The 16,127-nt window shown below is 39.3% G+C and overlaps 2 protein-coding genes across 3 annotated transcripts in view; one reads left to right on the forward strand and one right to left on the reverse strand.

Annotated features, from left to right (window-relative positions):
- The first annotated feature begins 741 nt into the window (after positions 1-741).
- On the forward strand, positions 742-11,359 carry LOC147146093 (arachidonate 12-lipoxygenase, 12R-type-like). Its single transcript, XM_086032528.1, has 14 exons — positions 742-1,029; positions 2,522-2,726; positions 2,817-2,898; positions 3,001-3,123; positions 3,416-3,519; positions 3,745-3,911; positions 4,072-4,215; positions 5,407-5,610; positions 5,712-5,798; positions 5,873-6,042; positions 6,276-6,397; positions 6,952-7,052; positions 7,134-7,304; positions 8,885-11,359. Exons 1-14 carry the CDS (start codon positions 889-891, stop codon positions 9,062-9,064), a joined length of 2,001 nt encoding a protein of 666 aa, XP_085888654.1. The 5' UTR covers positions 742-888; the 3' UTR covers positions 9,065-11,359.
- Positions 11,360-13,460: 2,101 nt separating this feature from the next.
- npnta (nephronectin a) overlaps positions 13,461-16,127 on the reverse strand; it is a 48,992-nt gene continuing 46,325 nt past the window's right edge. For both annotated transcript variants that reach the window (XM_086032530.1, XM_086032529.1), the window contains one exon: positions 13,461-15,348. In XM_086032530.1, the coding sequence (XP_085888656.1) occupies positions 15,238-15,348 (111 nt within the window). In that variant the 3' untranslated portion in view covers positions 13,461-15,237. The remainder of the gene's footprint in view (positions 15,349-16,127) is intronic.

Consider the following 16,127-nt stretch of genomic DNA (forward strand, 5'->3'; position numbering starts at 1 on the left):
GCAAGTAACTCCCGCCATGAAAGCAAGGAACAGCGCTAAAATTTGAAGAATGTTGCTCTTTCATGATCTTGTTGTTGCGTAACCTAATGGCTTTTTGGCAGGGAAGCCACATGACAATGGCGGAGGAGACACACCTTGTCTAGGTGAGCTTTTCACAGTTTTGAATCTAGGCTAAAGGGATCAACAAGCTGATGCCCATCAAAATCCTGACTAATTTCTCCTCTAATCTGACCCGAGCTGTTAACTACATAAGAAGATTTTTTTTTTGATTGCATCGATAAAAAAATGTTTGGATCCAGTCCCACAATATGTGCATGTTGCTACTGGTTTAATAGAACCGTTAAAGTGAAAACAGCATACATTATACAGGGATATTGGAAGACCTATTGCAAAAACTGTGCCAGTTTTAATTTTGTTTTTTTGCATTGTTTTCCCCCTTTGCATGACAAGACATTGCATTCTTAGTTTTTGGTTGAAATTGTTTTCTAAGTCATTGAACAAAAGCTATTCTGAACAAACCATGTTTTGTATTTTCCCTTCATCTGCCTTTAGACAACGATTGCGCAGACAATTAAACAAGATAACAACAATTAAAAAAACAGCAACTTGACACGCCCCAGGAAGATGCGACTATTGTACGTCTTACAATACAGTACGTGCATGGAAGGCAGACTTCAAAGTGAAAGGGTTTATCTTTCATGGGAAATCTGGATTTACAACACTGAATCAAACATTGCTCATACACGTCTGACGTTCCTGACAAAAGCCTACTGCCGGTACCTCCCACAAATTTGGATATAGAGTACAGGTATATAAAAAGCTGTTGTATCTGGTTGGAAGAAGAACCGTGTTGTCCCTATTAGGGTTCCTGATCATTCCAGAATAACAATGGTGGATTATGAGGTGACCGTCTACACTGGTGACCGAGTTCACGCCACCACCGTGAACCCTGTGCACATTAAGCTGGTGGGCACAGATGGCGAGAGTGACCGCACGTGGCTGAGGTCTCTGATCATCTTCAGAGGAGCGGTAAGTGTTTGTGAAACAAAAGCTCACTCGGTTCAAATGACTTTTTTGTGGTCCTGCAATTGCCAAAAGTTGGTTTATTGGGAGTTTAAGTGCTCCACAATTCCTGTTTTATCAGTGCAACTAGCAAACAAATTGACCGTTTAAATGTTTAGGTTTATAAATTGGATCATAAAAATTAAAGCATAAGTCTCTCTATTACTTATTTTTCAACAGTTTATTTTATTTTTAAAACAATGTTGTTGTTTTGTTTTTTTTAGAACGGTTTCGATTTCAATTCTAAATTGGCAAAAAAGAACATTGTTGCTTTGACTTAAACTGTCGAATGATCCTTTTTGTGTAATCATTACTATAAAAGTACAAATTAAATGTGAGATGGAAATTAAAAAAAAAAAAAAAAAATATATATATATATATATATATATATATATATATATATATATAGATACACAGCATACTTAAATAAATGTAAATGTTGATAATGATAAGGTTTCATACATTATGCTGTTTTCAATCTGAATTGTATTTGCTATACAGTACATACGCTACTTAGCTTTGGTTAAAGTAAGAATGTTAGTGTTGTTCATTCTTAGCTGAAATTGTCCCTCCCATGTTTTGTCCCTTCAACATTTACTTCAATCAGGTTAAATAAGGCAACACACTTTTTCTGTGTGGGGCAACACCCTTCTGAACTTGAGCCAAATTATGGTTGCCTTGCTGTCTTACTTTAAGCACCATTTTACTTCACATATGTTTGTTTTACCAGGCTGTTGTTAGAAGAGACTAATTGTGCATTATTCCTAATTTTATAACAGTTCCAATGTGTCTCAATAACACGTCAGATGTCATTGTTGCACCACTCATGTTACACTGCCACTGCCACTGGCAAGACCTCTATTTCCTCTTGTCGCAGCTCTTGACTGATTCAGCAACGACTTCAGTGCCAATTAGGCAACCACAGCCTGCTTTGGCAGCATTAGGGGACAGAGATCATGATTCTTGTACAGCACTAGGTTTTCTGTACCCTGATAGACAGATCTGGACATATCGACCAGAGCACCCCACACAACCAGAAGATCTAGGTCTAGAGTTAACCAGTTAGACCTAAAACTGCACCATTTGGATCTCATTGCTTTGGAATCAGGCAGGACCCCGAGACAAATAATGGAGACAGTGGAGCCCAGTTTACGCTAGTGTTTGTCAGTAGTGGTTGGCACCTTGTCACTAGCTAGCTGGGACATGGTAGCATCCAGCAAGTCGACCTGCCAGCTGTCACTTCTTTCAAGTCCCTGTTTCTCCACGCTGTGCCTCATGCCAATGGCCTCATTCCTGCTACTAGGTTAGTTGCAGGTTGCCATATTCAAGTCGCGTTTCTGCAGTAGCCAACTGCTCATCTGGAATGGAGCTAACAGAACAGGAGTGTCCCTAAATCATAATGGTGCAACGAATATTTTCAACCGAATTCAACAGACAATATTTCCTGTCATTTTTCTAGGTGTCTACTTATACTGTTTCCTGCCCAAAATCCCTTGGACGGCTGGTTCTAATAGAACTAGACAAGCGACGATGGCTTATTTTGCCCAGTGATGCCTGGTTCCCTGCCAAGGTGGAAATCAAATCACCCGAGAATGACATCTACACCTTTCCCATCTACTGCTGGATCAGTGACAGCGAGACTCATCGCTTCAGGGAAGGCAAAGGTGGGTTGATTTGTGTGCTTTGTCTGCCATCATGTATTTAATACCTGCAAATAATCTTGATGCAAATTGTTGGTTTTCTTTTTTTGCAAGCTCTGAAAATGTATGATGAAAGTAACCCTCTCGGTCAATACGCAAGGGAGCAGGAGCTGAGTCAGCGAAGTGTAGACTACGGGTGAGCGTTCACCGTCCCCACTATGTTCTTGTTATATTTAAATCACACTGTATAGGACAACAACACTAACCTTAAGGCATTAACCTTTCCACCGCCCAACAGCTGGGATTTGTATTCCCCGGGTATGCCCTACACCATTAAGGCAGAAGGTCCTTTGACCCTTCCAGATGAGGTCCAGTTCTCCTTTACCAAATCTGCGGAGTTTGCATTCACAGCGGCTACCGGGTAAGAGCCCTCCAAACCTTACAGAATGATAAGATTAATACAATCATTGGTTATAGTGCTCCTCATCTGTGGCAAAAGTTTTTAAAAAAGTAGAACATAGGCACAGGTATTTCCTTGTTTTGAAATATGGTCTATTTTTTGTAAACAATTACTTTATATGTCCTCGGGGTCATTTGACTTTTGAGGTTCCACAGCGTGATGGGATCAAAGCCTTCAATGCTCACATTACCTTCTTTCACTCAACATTGCTATTATTTGACATGCTAAATTCTATACTTGTTTTGTTTCCCAGGCTGGTTGAGCTTCAGCTAAAGGGGCTGACTGACAACCAGGAAAATTGGACAAATCTTGACGATATCAATGAGGTGTTCCATAACAAAGACACACCCTTATCAGGTACTGAGGCTTCATGGGTCTTCTCTCTTGAAAAAGGAGGCCAAGCGCTCGAAAGAGGATTCGTTTTGTTTTTTTCTGCTCTCGTCTTTAGCAGTTATACGTAAATTGAGTGTAACGAGTTGCTTTTTCACTTTATAAATTGCACATTTAAGAGTACTTAATGATACAGTTGGAAGGGGAAATTCTTTGTGGCGTTCTTGTATTTTGATGGAAAACTTTTGTCAGACTATGTTCAGGAACACTGGAAGGAGGATGAGTTATTTGCATACCAGTATCTAAATGGTGTCCATCCCACCTTGATTCAGCGTTGCAAAACTCTACCCAAAAACTTCCCTGTGACTGATGACATGATCTCCATCCCCGATGGCTCGAACTTTTCTCAAGAGCTCAAGGTATGAGTTTGTGTCACTAACTCCTCAGTCCTCACTTTAGATTTGAACATTATAGAAGCATTTTGTCAAAGGCACAACATCTCTGCATTGCTCTATACTGTTACTGTATGTAGTAGCCTATCTACAAAATAAGCACTCAGATTTGTTTGCCCTCAAACAGCAAGGCAACATATACCTGTGTGACTACAAGAACCTGGACGGAATTCCAGCAAACATAGTCGAAGGGAATCAGCAGTACCTTACAGCGCCGCTCCTCCTGCTTCACAAAAGACACGATGACAAGCTGATGCCAATTGCCATTCAGGTGACATTCGTTTACGCCAGTGTACATTAAGGTAAATAAAATAAAATAGAAATAACATAAGTTTTAAATTAAGTTGGAACGGTGCCAGTCAGTCAAAACATTTTTACATTAGAGGTAAATTCGCCCCAAATTTAAATTGTGTGCTTTTATTTTGGAAATCCCACTCCCAACGAACAAATATATAAAAAAAAAATATATAATTAAAGGGGCTTTGTTGTGTGGTAGGCAGCTCTTGATACAGATCTTACCGCTGTTGCCGTGTTAAGATTTGCAGTCAGCTGTGCCAAAAGAAGCGCTTCAGTAAAAAAAGTTGGAATGGCCATCAGTGCCTAATTGGTAGGGGATGTTGCTGGGTGGCAGGATGTTTTGTGTCATGTGAGAGGCATCTGTTAATTATCTGCACCTGTGTGTCACAATGGGTTTAAACTGAAATCATGGGGAGAGCGTACACCTCAAACAAATTGCTCTCATGAGAAAATCATTGGAGACACGATACGACTTGTTAGAACGGCCAGGGTTTGGAGAATGTGTTGATATGGTTATTTTCCAATACTTTTGAAAAGTGACTGAATTAGAGCAGGTTTAAATTAGACTGAATCTAAAAAGAATAATATCAAAAAAAGGGGAAAAAAATGAACAGTATGGTCAATCGAGCCTTTTTGTGACTTTACCTTGCTTCAAGTCAAATAAAAAGTACTAAATACATTTTTGTGGCATGAAAGTGTTTATGTATTTTTTTCTGAAGGAAGACCCTTGTTTATACAAACTCACCAGATGTGATGCAAATTGAGTAGACATCGTGGCCAAAAATGAGATGAAAGTCACATCTCGAGGTTACTGTATGCAAGAGCAGTTTGGCTTGGAAAAAGGAACTTGTGTGGTCCCTTTTGCCACAGCTCCCCATTCATATCAGTGGGATTTTTTACGTGTTTTCTAAGAACTGTCTCGCCACGGTCACACGGAATTATGAAAACAAATTCTGAATCGACTCTGGCCGAGACGCATCTATTGATACCTCATTTGTGCAGATACGTTGAACAGTGCGTGCTGACTTCTTGCGTATAAAAAGGCAGAGCAAAGGATAAATTGGACATAAGTATGAATAACAGGAAGTTGGGATGCTCGCCTTGCATGCAGCAGCAAATGTTAGCCATATATCCATCCTTAAACGGATGCCTCTTCCTCCCACAGCTGAAGCAGACTCCGGGTGAGGACAACCCCATCTTTCTCCCAACTGACTCTACATACGACTGGCTGACAGCTAAGATTTTTGTGAGAAGTGCCGATTTCGCAGAGCACCAGCTCAATGCGCACTTGCTCCGCACTCACCTGCTGGCCGAGGTTTTCGCAGTGTCACTGTTGCGCAACCTGCCAATGGTGCATCCCCTGTACAAGGTAACTGGAGCTTTCCCAATTTGCTTTCGACCGAGTGTTTTTATTCAAGACTTTTCTTGTCTCAAGAGTTTGTTTCATGGTCCTTCCTTCTATCCCTTTAGCTCCTCGTAGCCCACACTCGATACACTCTGCAGATCAATGAATTAGCTCGGGATCGGCTCATGGGACCCAATGGTGTCTTCACTCTGGTAACAGTCAACATTTGCTTTCGACGCGACCTTGGTGATCGTCTCTTTACGCCGTGTTTTGGATTGTTCGTCAGTATGCAGCTTCTGGTGGCGAGGCTTTGACGAGGATCGTGGCAAGATCGCTGTCCTCGGTCACTTACAGATCCCTTTGCATCCCCGACAACATTGCCGATCGTGACTTGCAGGACGTGCCAAACTTCTACTACAGGGATGATGGTCTCCAACTTTGGAACATCATGTTCAAGTATGATAAGTGTTCTTCTCATAAAAAATAATACAATACCGTTTTCTACATAACTTTGTAAAGGGATGGCAGATGAGCCCAGGAAGAACCAATCGCATTTTTGAGGATCTGGATAAAATATAGGAATTCATTTTCTTATTGTTTTACCCTGAATTAAATCATCTTCAACTAATTCCCTATGTAAGTATTTAGCAGAATGGATGTGTAATGATAGTATTCGTTTCTCTCTAAAGATTTGTGCAGGGAGTGATACAGTACTACTACAAAAGTGACGATGAAGTCCAGCGAGACTCTGAACTGCAGACTTATATCGGGGACATTTTTGAACATGGATTCCTTTCCCAGCCACAATCAGGTGATCCTCACTGGCAGTGATGCTACACGTTATTACCTGAGTGTACAATTTACAGAGGTGGGCATTCCATCAGACTGACGGACCGGTCCGTCAGTTCGTCACTGACGGATGCCCATTTTGCTGACGATTGACAAATGATGGGACACCATTTCAAAATAAACGAATGATGGAATTGGGTTTTCATCCATCAACGTAATTGTCACTAACCATGTCCGTCAATGGTGGTCCGTCAGTCCGACACTGACGTTAGTCAGTCACCGGCAGACATCCGTTTTTCGGACGTTATTTTGGGAGAACGAATGACAGACCAATGGACTTCTGATGGACTAACTAACGGACTTAAATGACGGACTGACTGACGTATTGACGGATGGATGATTACAATTCAGTTCGACACGAAAAATGACAGACTGACGAATGACGGACGGGTACCCTGGCAGCTGGCGGATGACGAATGATGGATTGGCAAAATTTTGTAAAATGCCCACCACTGACATTTTACTCACCAGCTCAAACATCGCGCAGTGACACATTATTCTCACCCGTTTTCCCAGGTATCCCTCAGAGTTTCACCTCTGTATCAGAGCTGATCAAATTCACAACCATGGTGATGTTTACTAGCTCGTGCCAGCATGCAGCTGTAAACAGCGGACAGGTGATACACACCATCATTCCCTTGCATCCCATCCCCTTCTGGTCTAAACAGGTGTAAAATTTTTGCAAACCCTTATTGCAGTACGACTATGGTGGCTGGATGCCCAACACGCCCCTGACCCTGCAGCGTCCTCCCCCAACCAAAAAGGGGACAACCAGCGAGGCCACAATGTTGCAGACGTTGCCCGTTATCAACTTGACTGTTCAGGGAATGTCCGTAGTTTGGCTTCTCAGCAGGCAGTCGTCTGACTTTGTAAGTAGACCAAACTTGATATGACAAAAGATTTGTTGGGGAAAAGCAGATACTTTTATTATCACAATGATCCATTTTCTTTATGTAACGTTTGTGTACATCTTGACCTGGTTTGCAAAGGTAGAAATGAAAGAAGTGAAGCCCAGATTTCCCTTTCTCCAGCGACCTCATGCAATTCCAAAAGGGGATACTAGGATCTCCCAGACATAGATTCCACAACATGCGCCCACTGTATTCTGGACATCCAAGATGGACTTGCCTTGAATACCTCACTAGGAAAGCATCTGTGGGGTATCTGGGATAGATGCCTGAGGCACCTCAAATGGTGCCTGGATGTGGAATATCAGTCACTCTTGAATGAGTGAACTGTCCGCACTTTTTTCAAACTGTGATCCCAGCAACCCTATAAAGAAACAGCCGCTTGCTTTCATGATCTTAATGCCTCGGGGTATTGACTTGCACATGCACAAGTAAAAAAAAAAAATAAAGCTATGTTTTTAGCATTCTGCATACATTATACCAATATGTTCAAAAATTAGGAAACATTGTTTATTGGTGGGCGGCACGGTGGTCGACTGGTTAGCACGTCCGCCTCACAGTTCAGAGGTCGTGGGTTCGATCCCGGCACCGGCCTCCCTGTGTGGAGTTTGCATGTTCTCCCCGTGCCTTCGTGCGTTTTCTCCGGGTACTCCGGTTTCCTCCCACATTCCAAAAAAAAATGCATGGTAGGTTGATTGGACTCTCTAAATTGCCCCTAGGTGTGATTGTGAGTGCGGATGTTTGTTTGTCTCTGTGTGCCCTGCGATTGCCTGGCAACCAATTCAGGGTGTCCCCCGCCTACTGCCCGAAGACAGCTGGGATAGGCTCTGGCACGCCCCGCGACCCTTGTGAGGATAAGCGGCATCAATAATGGATGGATGGATGGATTGTTTATTAGTGATTTTGATGGTTTTATTATTAAACAGTACATTGCAGTGCATGGAAGGGTACCCACGCTGCAGGTGGATAGAATAGGATAATAATAGGATCATTAATTTTACCAAATTATTCACACTCACAGTCAAACCAACACACAGTTTAGAATCATCGATGAACCTAACGTATGTTTTCAGATTGTGTGAGGAAGCTGGAGTATTCGGAGAAAACCCATGCAAACTCCAAATATGAAGTCTGACGCCCCGAACCTAAGAATTGGAAGGATGACGTGCTAATTACTTATTCACCATGCAGCCCCAAATGGACACAATCCTGTTAGAAACAACACAAGAATAATCTGTTGTGTATATGGACAGTTAAATTGGTCTAAATCATGTCTCAACTCCAAGTAACTAATTTTAGATTAAATTATTAACCCCGTTGAGCTCATACTACAACTGTGAAGGGAAGCAATGACTCACGAGAGTCTTACCCAATGCCCTCAGAACACCACAGGGTACATAATCGCATAGTCCACAAAGTACATGATGAATGGTTGTCAAGACTCACATGCAACCTCAAGTATCTGCCGGAAATAAAAAAAATTGGGGGGGGATAATTGAACCATTATACATTCACTTATATTGTATTTTTTGCGTCAACAGGTCCCCCTCGGACACTACCTAGAGGAGCATTTCACAGAGAAGATCCCTCGCCAGCTGCAAATGGATTTTAAAGCCGAGCTTGACAAGTTGTCGATCACAATCAACAACAGAAACAAAAGTCTGGAAATCCCTTACACGTACCTGGATCCAAAGAACGTAGAAAACAGTGTGGCCATCTAAGCATTAGAAAGTCAATCTAAAAAGAGGATGCCATGAATCTCAAATCTTTGCTTTTGTTGTGTTTTGAGTGTACAGTATTAATGAGCAGCGATGTTTTTAAGTATATTTACTCAACAGTGTGGCCATCAAACATTGGAAAGTAGCAATCAAAAGGGCGGGGTCTATTGAATCACAAATGTATGGTAAACTTACAGTATATTATGTAGGCTAACATATTTTAAAAACGGTAAGAGAATGAACCTTCAAAGTTCAATATAATGTGTTCCGTGACGCTGGTTGACTTCCCTGTTGATAGAATTTCCAAATGAATTTAGAATTCCAGGCTCAAACTGTCATCGCCATCTTAATTGTGTGTTTTAACTGTACAAGTAAAGTACCATTTTAAGTAACATTGCAATGTTGTTAAATGTCAAACAAGACATCTAATGACCAGGTAACAGAAACCTGTCAATTTGTGGTGATTTATTGCTATTGCTAGAATTAAGAATTGTTGTGGAGCCGGAGCGTATATAATTATTTATTTTTCCCTGGTAAAATTACTTTGTGCATAAAATTGATACAATTAATTGTATTGTTCATTGGGTGATGGTCAGTTCTGTTTCTTTTTCTATGGTAGTATCCACTATAAAAATAAAACAAGGGGAAAATGACAAAGAAAATGCAAAACTCAGTTGTGAAGCTAATCCTTGTAAACTGTAGTATGGAGAAATTTGCTGATGTTTTGTTTTAAGTTCGAAGCATATTCGGCTAGAAATTTTTGATTGACCTTTAAATTACATGAATTTGAGGTATTTTCCTTGGCTTCTAATGAATTCAGTTTTTCTCTAAAAAATATAGGACCATAATTTAAAAAAGAGAAAAATCTAACCTTTAATTCAGGTGCATATATTCATTGGAAAAAAAAATCCTACATTAAGAAATCATTTTTTTACATCAAATCATGTGTGCCACAATTATTAGCGCCCCAATGTTAATACTTTGTACAGCACCCTTCTGACAACAAAACAACACAGTCTTCTCATATATTTCACAAGATGGGAGAAAAAAGAAAGAGGGACCATATTTGATTATATTAGTGCTGTCAAGTGATTAAAGATTTTTAACTAATTAATCTAAAAAAAATTATTAATCACGATTAATCACATTTTTTGAACTACAATTTTATACAAAGCTTGTAACAGATATTTACTTGATATTGGATGGGAAAAAAAAAAACAATGTATATTTTGAATCAAATACTGTTCTAAGAGTATTCTTTTATCCTTGAATACGATTCCTTACCTGTAAAATACAACTGTTGAATGATACACCGCAACGTAAAACTAATATGGTACAGTGTTTGAATTTGGCTTTGCAAAGTGCAGAGATTATTTTGGATTTTTCCAATGTCGTCAAGCAATTTTAAAGTAAAAATAAACTACCGGTACATCAAAGTCCATCTTCATCTTCATGCCAGTGATTCTCCTCTAAGTTTGGCTGCAAAGTGAGCACAGATTTTCAAAATAACATGTTTTCTGATAATAAATAAACCATAAGTACTGTACGTATTTTTTTTTTGTTTTCCTCTCAACAGTCCGGCCCGCCGCGGCCCAGTCCAAAATGGCCTGCGGCCCGGTACCAGTCCTCGGCCCTGTGGTTGGGGACCCCTGTTCTAGAGCAGTGTTTTTCAAACTGATATATTGTCAGGTGTGCCGTGGGAAATTTGTGCGTAATTCGTGCGGTCTAGCGCCTGGCAGCGTAATCATGTCTTTACGACATTGTAGTACTCTTCCATACCAGCAGGTGGCAGCAGCAGCAGCAGGTAGCTAATTGTCTTTGTTTAGAGACAGGCGAATTAGTGACACATGTTTATCCAAACAAGCCATGTTTTACACTGAGTAGGTATCAGTATGAAACATTATAAAATTTATAAAGTTTTTCTTTGTGTTTATTTAATTCCTATTCAAGACGTTATAATATGACGTCATTCTTCAATGTTAAAAAATGCTTATATAAACAATACAACACATATTGTTAAAATAAGCATTTTTTTTTTTTCTTTTTCACAATTTCAGCTGGTGGTGTGCCGCGGGATTTTTTTCAATGAAATAAATGTGCCTTGACTCAAAAAAGTTTGAAAAACACTGTTCTAGAGCATTTTTAAAATCACATCTTACAAAATCTTGTTCTGCAGTGTTTCTTCTTTTTAGTAATGTTACTTTTTATTTCTTTACTTTGCTTTTAAATGTCTTTAATTATGTTGTTTGTAAATTATTTTTCTACTTTCAATCATATAAAGCACATTGAGTTACCGTGTGTATGGTGTGTAAGAGATTTTCTTCTCTGTTTTACAATCCTGTCATTTTATTTAAATCTGACGTCAAAGTAAACGTGCTTATCTTTCTTGAGAATTCCACAGCTACAGCCATGAATCAGTCGTTGCTTATCACGTTGGCTATATTAGTTCATATCCCTGCTGTAAGGCACCTCCTTGTAATTAGCATTTACAGCACACATATTTAAGAAGCTCCAGGCACCAGTTGTCCCTCACTGAATGGAGGTTCCTTGAATCCTATTAGAAGTCCTCATCATTCCAGAATAACCATAGTGGTTTGTGACGTGACCGTCTACACTGGCGACCGAGTTTGCTCCGCTACCTTGAACAGTGTGCATATTAAGCTGGTGGGCACTGATGGCGAGAGTGACTGCACATTGATGAATGCTTTGGTTATCTTCCGAGGAGCGGTAAGTGTGGGAAGCAGCTCATTATGCTGGAATCACTTTTTTTTGTGGTTCTGGATCCCTGTCACCCTACGAAGGAAACTAGTTTAATCTTATTTGATTAGTGAGCTTGTGCTTTTAGTCATTACCCTAAACTAGTGATCATAGGTGAGGGAAGCAACGTAGCCTTACTGGCAAATCTCAACACCACAACAGTCGTATAAAGCAAATCCATTTTGCCTATCTGTCTTATCTGTCTGTAAGATTTATCCTTCCTTACTTTCCTTCATCCCAACACAAAGGGGATAACCCAGCAATTTTTGACTGAGTGACATGGCCTCGAATTTGGATGTGCTAATTCGCATCCTGTCTGAGAACGGTCTTGTGTATTTATGGCAGTCCTTCTCAATTAATGGGGTAGGCTCAGAGACCCTTTAAATTGTGACAGGCGTGGGCTGACCCCGATTTAACAAGCGTTTGAATGTGATCGGTTAATTCTGAACACAGCCACATCTCTCGTTATTCCTTCTCAAAAATATTTAATGGTCTTTAAACTGTGTTATACTCCTTATAAGTCATATCAATGGTGGAAAATGTTTTAACAACTTGGTCTCACTATTATATCACAAAAGCCTGGCATTTGAATCGACAAAATCAACAAAAGAAATGAAGGTCTGGAAATCCCTTACACTTTCCTGGATCCAAAGCGCATTGAAAAAAAGTGTGGCCATCTAAACGTCGGTGAGTCAAAGGCTTCGAGAACAACCGGCTTAAGTGATACACACATAGAAAAAAACAGTATCGATATACTTTATATGCGCAGGGAAGGATAAAGTTAATGGATACATAGTATGGCATAGAAATATCACAGGCGTAAGATCATTTCATTTCTGTTTCCATTATTTCTTTACAGGACAATTTGGAAACAACTGGAAGTCAATGGCTGTTCCACTTTGTCATAAAATGTAAAGTTGTTGAATTGATGAAAATGATCTACTTGGATGACTACTCCAACCCAAACCCCCACCACCCCCGACCACCTCGGTTATGCATCAAGAGACATTGCGGCCTTTGTTCTTGGTTGAAATTGTTCTTGTTGAAGAAAAGCTACTCTACACAAAACATATTTTATATCTGCCTTCAGTCTCCCTTCATCAGATGGAGCTAATTCTGCTTAGGTACATTTAAATCTGACTACGACTCAGCCATTGTTCTTACAGGTTTGACATTACTTACAAAAAATTGCCGGATGTACCTTCCGCTAATTAGCACAACAGAACAGGTATATTAAAAGCTCTTGTGTCAGGTTGTTTCTACTTGAAAGCACAACTGCTTCTTACCCTATTAGGATTCCTCATCATTCCAGAATAACAACACTGGCGACGGAGTTAACACCACCACCTTGAACACTGTGCACATTAAGCTGATGGGCACAGATGGTGAGTGAGCCCAGGTTCTTTGTCATCTTCAGAGGATCACAGTGTGTGAAAAAAAAAGTGTGGAAAAGAGGTCACTAGTTGAATTAACTTTTTTTGTGGTCCTGCGAGCTGTACTGCGCAAAGCTTATTTATTGCCAGCCAATCTCAAGCATTTAGAAGTGTGATTATTTCACAAAATCAGTTATGGCATGACACCGCTTGGTGAAAGTCGCTTCAGATTGGTAGCTTCATGTACAGTAAATAACATACACACTGTCTGTCAGTCAAACATGTTTTATTTACAATCGGCTCCGCGCTGATTTTGAATATGGTGAACATGCATATGACGTAACGTAAAAAAAACAAAAAAAACATCCAGTGCCCTTCATTATCAAAGCATACAATAAATGTGCTTTACATCTTAGGGGAGTGTTGAGAAAGTACTGTACTTCAACAATGCACAGTACTGTACGTATGGTGTTCAATTAAAAAGTATCACTAGCGATTTGGTGTGAGATTATTTAGCACGAGTGAATTTACAGTATGTCTAAAGTACACAATGAATGGTTGCTTTTGAGTAAGTACATTTACAGTAACACAATTTGTAAAAGCGGCACTTGGTAGACAACAATTGTAGAGTACAGCATACAGTATAAAGCCATGGGCTGATCACATGACACTTAGGACAAAAAGATTGCGATTTAAAAAAATAAAGCTAGTAGCTCGTTGCCTGAAATACTGTGATAAGCGAGTATGGGAATAGCTGCACGGTTTAAGAGAAAACCACAATATGATGACAGTCAAGTCACAGATTTAAATATCAATTCGGCGATTATGAGGGAGGAAAAAAGTTGCAATTTTATGAGAATAAAATTTGGCTGGGAAAAGTCCATTTTACAAGGCGAGTGAAAATTTATTGGAACAAAAAAGTTGAAATACGACAGAATATGATTGTTATTTTAACTCGACTTGGCTCATATGAACTATTTGTCACAAATTTCCAATTTTATTCTAAATATTTTTTCGTCCTACCGTAAAGGCTTCCCAGCTATATTTTAATTGAATGATTTTTATAACTTTCTCATGATATGGTGGAATGATAGATTTTTCTGTATTGTTGTTAAATGTCAATTTTATTTTTGCATTATTATTTTTTAAATTTCAAGCATTCTTTATGCGTATCGAATATTATTTTCTTGTAAAATGTTCATCTTGTGAATAAGTTTCATCCTAATTGTCATAACTTTTTTTTTCCCCAGATAAACTCAAACTGTGCTTGGAAAATCTATTCTCAAAGAAGTTTTTATTACATGACAATCTTACTGCTCATGCATTTTTTTTTTCAAATTACTCCCCCCCCCCACAAATAAAATGGCAACTTTAATCTCAAATGTGATTGATGTGATACATTTCTGCAACTTTTTGCCTGTAAATGTAAAAATAGCATTAAATTCTCACAATACTGATACTTTTTTCTCATAAAAAAGTTCAACTAATGTCTCTTAAAATGTAAAATTCATTGATGCAATATTAGTTTTTCTCATACAAACCATGATTTCTTTTCAGCAATATCCCATTATTTTCCCCCCACATGAACGTCAATTTTGCTCTGGTAAAATGTCAACTTTGGTCTTTTTACATTATGTTGTTGTATAACAATTTAAGTCAACTATTTTCCTAGATTAATTTCATATCGCGGACCCGATACTCCATTGTAACTTTGATCTGATCAGTTGAATAAGGAAACGAACCCCAGTGGCCACCACTGGTGTGACCGCAGCAATTGTGCAAAGCGACTAAACGGGCAGCGGTGGGACGGTAGGGTTGTAGGTGGGCGATAGATACCATGGCAACCACACGGGCGCAGGCCTCCAAGTCAGATGAGACTGACGTCGAGTTCAGTCTTTGTATTACGAGAAGCACACTGTGCTGATGTTCATTGGTTTGGACGCAAGGGGGCGCCAAGTGCGAAGAGGAGTCCGACCAAGAGTCAAGGCTCGTCGAGATGATCTTTGAATAGTTTTCTCTTTCTGGTTTCTCCTTCGAACCGCCGCGTCAAAGACTCGCCGGGTCGCGATCGTCTGTGCAGGAGCCTTTTGCTAGCGAGATGTCATCCACCGCCATCTCGCCACTTCGTCCCCGTCCACGCTCGCCCTTCAGCACCACCTGTCGGGAGCAGGGTCACAGCGCATCGCATCAGGTGCATGAATCGATATGACATATTGGAAGAAGTAAAGCTGGAATTTTGAGATTTACAAAAAATTAAATCAATGAAATTTTAAAAAAAGTCAAAATTCAACTACGATATTGAAAGCAACAGAAAAAAACTCAAGTTAACCGAGTAATATCCAATGTGACAAAAAAGTTTCATTTAAATTGATGACAAACTAATCTGAGAATAATTCTCAAGTGAACCTGAACACAAAGAAACAAACAAAAACAAAAAAATCAAGGAGTGGGTGAAAAAATAAAACAATATTGAGATTTTTTTTTTTTTAATGAATACTGGACTAATATTACTAAATAAATGTACGATATATAAAGCTATGGAAAAAACTAGGAGACCAAAAAAAAAGAGAAAAACAGATTTTGAGGTAGTTTAACCAATTTTCATTTTCTGCAAATGCTCTGAATGACAAAATTTGTATTTGGAATTCGGGAGTTATGTTGTCAGTATTTTATTAGAAAACAAAAATGTTCATATTTTTGAAACTCATCATTTTGCTGTGGGCTCTCTCTCTCTCTCTTTTTTTTTAAACCAGAACTATATACTGTATACAGTCATACGAACAACTTAGAAATATACGAATAAAATATGTTTTAGTATGACTGTATATTTAAAGAAGAAAAAAGTAATCTTGCGAGAGTACAGAATTTTAAGCAGTGAATAACAGAACTGACACGCTAACCTAAACGAAACAGATGCAAGTAGCAAAAAACATTAA

The sequence above is a fragment of the Filicampus tigris genome, chromosome 6 (genome assembly GCF_054856515.1).
Source record: "Filicampus tigris isolate MCC_2025a chromosome 6, RoL_Ftig_1.0, whole genome shotgun sequence".
Lineage (NCBI taxonomy): Eukaryota > Metazoa > Chordata > Actinopteri > Syngnathiformes > Syngnathidae > Filicampus > Filicampus tigris.

Coding starts and splice junctions, on each gene's coding strand:
- LOC147146093 (XM_086032528.1), top strand. CDS start 889: ATGGTGGATTATGAGGTGACCGTCTACACTGGTGACCGAGTTCACGCC. Junction 5,799..5,872: donor CCAATGGTGTCTTCACTCTG/GTAACAGTCAAC, acceptor ATTGTTCGTCAG/TATGCAGCTTCTGGTGGCGA. Junction 6,398..6,951: donor CCTTTCCCAGCCACAATCAG/GTGATCCTCACT, acceptor CCGTTTTCCCAG/GTATCCCTCAGAGTTTCACC.